General features: G+C 47.1%; 1 protein-coding gene across 1 annotated transcript; it reads right to left on the bottom strand.

The window, feature by feature from the left end:
* Positions 1 to 2113: 2113 nt before the first annotated feature.
* On the bottom strand, positions 2114 to 2851 carry LOC135155215 (uncharacterized). The gene has a single exon (XM_064104113.1). The coding sequence runs from the start codon at positions 2849 to 2851 to the stop codon at positions 2114 to 2116; it is 738 nt and encodes a 245-aa protein (XP_063960183.1).
* Positions 2852 to 3718: the final 867 nt, after the last annotated feature.

The raw sequence follows: 3718 nt of genomic DNA, 5'->3' as shown, positions 1-3718 counted from the left end.
TCACACTGAAGGTTAGTTCAGATCAAGTTTCCATTCTGCGAACAAACTGCAAATATAATGAACACACTGTGAACACAATGAACACACTGCAAACACACTTTGAACACAATGAACACACTGTGAACACAATGAACACATTGTGAACACAATGAACACACTGTGAACACAATGAACACACTGCGAACACAATGAACACACTGAAAACGCGCTGAGAACACAATGAACACACTGTGAACACACTAAACACACTGTGATCACAATGAACACAATGTGAACACAATGAACACACTGAACACAATCAACACTCTGCAAACTCACTGAACACAATCAACACATTGAAAATACGCTGTGAATACAACACACTGCAAACACAGTGAACACAATGAATACACTGTAAACACAATGACCACACTTTAAATACACTGTGAACACAATCAACATACTGTGAACACAATCAACACACTGCAAACATACTGTGAACATAATGAACACACTGAACACAATGAACACACTGTGAGCACAATGAACACAATGAACACACTGTGTACACAATGAACACACTGAAAACACAATGAACACCCTGTTAATACACTGTGAACGCAATGATTACAATGTGAAGACAATCAACACACTACTAACACACTGCAAACACACTGAACACAATGAACACCACTGTAAACACAATGAACACATTGAAAACACGCTGTGAACACAATGAACACACTGTGAACACAATAAACACACTGCAAACACAATGAGCACACTTTTAACACAATGAACACACTGTGAACACAATGAACACACTGTAAACATAATGAACACACTAAAAACACGCTGTGTCCACAATGAACACACTGTTAACACAATGAAAATACCGTAAATACAATGAACGCACATCAAACACACAATGAACACGCCGTAAACACATTTCAAATACACCGTAAATGAACTGCAAACATTGAGACAACACTGTAAACATAATGTGACACACTGAAATACCCTAAGCTGAAAAAATATTTTGATCGGTTAATACCAAGCCTTGAAAGGTAAGAGTATATATGATAAGAGTTAATTTGTGCGGATGCCTTTTACAATGGTAATTTTTTTTTAAATTAATTTTCCTCTTCTAATACTCACTAAAGGCTTTGAAGAGCACCCACCCTGACCCTTTATTTCCATCTTTTTAAATAATTTTCCATCAGTTTAAAACCTTTAGGCCTACTCAAAAAGTATGGCACCTAATAGTCAAACAAAACATAACCAGTATGATAGTGTTTGAAGGTTTGCATGGTGGCATGTACAATCGCTGATGTGGTTTACGGTACACCATGTGGAGTATTATAGAAACAGTGGATAGAAGAAGAAAAATAAATAGATAGGCGAGAAAGTGGAAATTTGTAATTTGGAAATTTGAGTAATCTTTCTTGAATGTAGTCCTGAAAAGGACTTTAAACCAAAAGAGATTGATGAGTTGAAAACAACTTGAGTAGTAGGATGAATGAGGAGATGCTGGCTTGAGTCGGCGAGTAGAAGCAGTAGAGAGACTCGACGTTCCGGGCAGGTTGACTGTCCGTCTTCAGGAGTGAGTGTTCGCTCGGCGTGCGGCGGTATATGTGGAGTACGTGCGGACGTGGAGGAAAGCGCTTGGCCAGCGGTCACGGCGGGCCGAGTTCGTAGGTGGCGCTCTGTGCGTGGGTCGGCGGTTTTGGCGGGAAACGAGTGGGCGTTGGTATGCGGACGCGATGTGTAGACGGCGGGGTGAGTTGCGGCGGCGTGTGAGTGTCGGCGGCGTAGTAGATAGACCAGTGGTGGCGTTCTGTGCGTGTTGTTCGGCGGACACGTCGGGTAGGCTTTGGCGGGAGTAAGTGGGTGGCCTGGTATACGGATGTTGTGTTGATTCATCGGCGGAGGTTATAACAAGGTGTGGATGGCGGTGGTGTGTGCGTCGGCGAAGTCGCTGGTTGGTTAGGTGGACTGTTGTGCTGGGTAGGTTGGCTTGGTAGAGTGACGGTGAACGGCGGGTTGCTTGTGGAGTTGGTTGTGGATTGGTTGGTAGGATTGGGTGCCAGATGCTGTTGATGTGGAGGCCAGGGTCTTGAGGTACAGTGTTGTGTTAGTGTATCTCGATAGCTTCCCTAACCCTTCTGGTATTCCAGTGACGGATGTTGGTGATTAGGTGGCTCTTGTCCCAGTCTATGCGGTGATTTTCGTGTTGTGCGTGCTTGACGATGGCAGATCTGTCCCAGTCGCTGCGTCGGTGGTGGGTCTTGTGTTCCCTGAGTCTGATGTCGAAGTCTCGGCCGGTTTCCCCGATGTAGACTTTGCCGCAGTCGCAGGGGATCTTGTAGACGCCTGGTTGCTTGTTGGATGGGTGCTTGTCCTTGTAAGAGTGAAGGATGGAGTGTAGCTTGCGAGAGGATTGGTGTCTGACGAGAATGTTGGCAGAGTGGAGGATACGTTGTAGTCGGTGTGAAGTCTTGCCGATGTAGGGAAGTACTATGGTGGCGATAGGCTTGGTTTTGGATGGGGTTTCGGTGCTGTTGGTGCTGAGTTGGTGGCGGGAAGGTTGAGTGTTGATCCTTATCCTGGGGTATTGGTTGATCGTGGTGAGTGCATGGGTGACGTGTTTGAGTTCCTGCTGAAGGTGTGCCTTATCGCTGAGTTGGTGGGCTCGTCTGATGAGAGTGTCGGCGACTGATTGGTGGACGGATGGGTGGTGGTGCGAGTGGAAGTTGAGGTAGCGGTCGGTGTGGGTGGGTTTCCGGTACACCTGGTGAGACGGGAATTCTGATGGTGTCTTGGTGATGAGAACGTCTAGAAAAGGAATTGAGTTGTCGCATTGTGTCTCCATGGTGAACTTTATTCCGGGGATGCTGGTGGTTGAGGTGGTTAAGGAACTGGTGAAGGTCAGGTGTGCTGTGCGGCCAGATGACAAAGGTGTCGTCGACGTAGCGGAGCCAGAGTGACGGAGGTTTGTCGGCAGTCTTGAGTGCTTGGTGCTCGAAATGTTCCATAAGCTGTTAGCGATGATTGATGAGAGAGGTGATCCCATGGCTGCTCCTTTACATGTAGTTTTTTGTAGAAGTTGTTGCGCCATTTGAAGGAGTTGGGGTAAAGACAGGTGAGGAGGAGGTCGTGGATCTGGTCTGGTGTGAGATTGGTTCTGGATGTGAGGTCTGGGTCGGAGATGAGGCGTTGCTTGATGATGTCGCATGCTTGGTCTACAGGTACGCTGGTGAAGAGAGAGACGACGTCAAAGCTGATGAGTGTGTCGGAGGGCTGGATCTTGGTCTTGGAGATGACGTCAATGAAGTGCTTGGAGTTGGTGACGTGGTGCTGGGTTTGGCCTACGAGTGGCTGGAGGATGTTGGCGAGATGGCGTGCTGTGTTGTAGCAGGGTGGCCTGCGGGTAGAGATGATAGGGCGGAGAGGGGTGTTAGGCTTGTGTATCTTGGGTTGTCCGAATAGAATAGGTGACTTGGCTGAAGAAGATCTGAGTTGAAAGTAGAGTGCCTTGGGTAGTGCGTCGGATCGGTGTAGGGTCAGTAGTTGTTGGTTGATTTTCCTTTCGTTGGCCGGAGTAGGTGTTCTCGTCTTGGAGAATGTCTTCGATCTTGTCCTCGTATACGTCTTGGTCCATGATAACGGACAACCCAAGATGCACAAGCCTTACACTCCTCTCCGCCTTATCATCTCTACCCGCGGGTCACCCTGCTAC

This window comes from Lytechinus pictus, chromosome 8, assembly GCF_037042905.1.
Source record: "Lytechinus pictus isolate F3 Inbred chromosome 8, Lp3.0, whole genome shotgun sequence".
NCBI classification, from domain to species: Eukaryota; Metazoa; Echinodermata; class Echinoidea; order Temnopleuroida; family Toxopneustidae; genus Lytechinus; species Lytechinus pictus.
The sequence above is the reverse complement of the archived record's forward strand: the minus strand, read 5'-3'. Positions and strand labels throughout refer to the sequence as shown.

Excerpts from the sequence above, each read along its gene's own strand:
- LOC135155215 (XM_064104113.1), bottom strand. The coding sequence starts at position 2,851 with ATGGAGACACAATGCGACAACTCAATTCCTTTTCTAGACGTTCTCATC.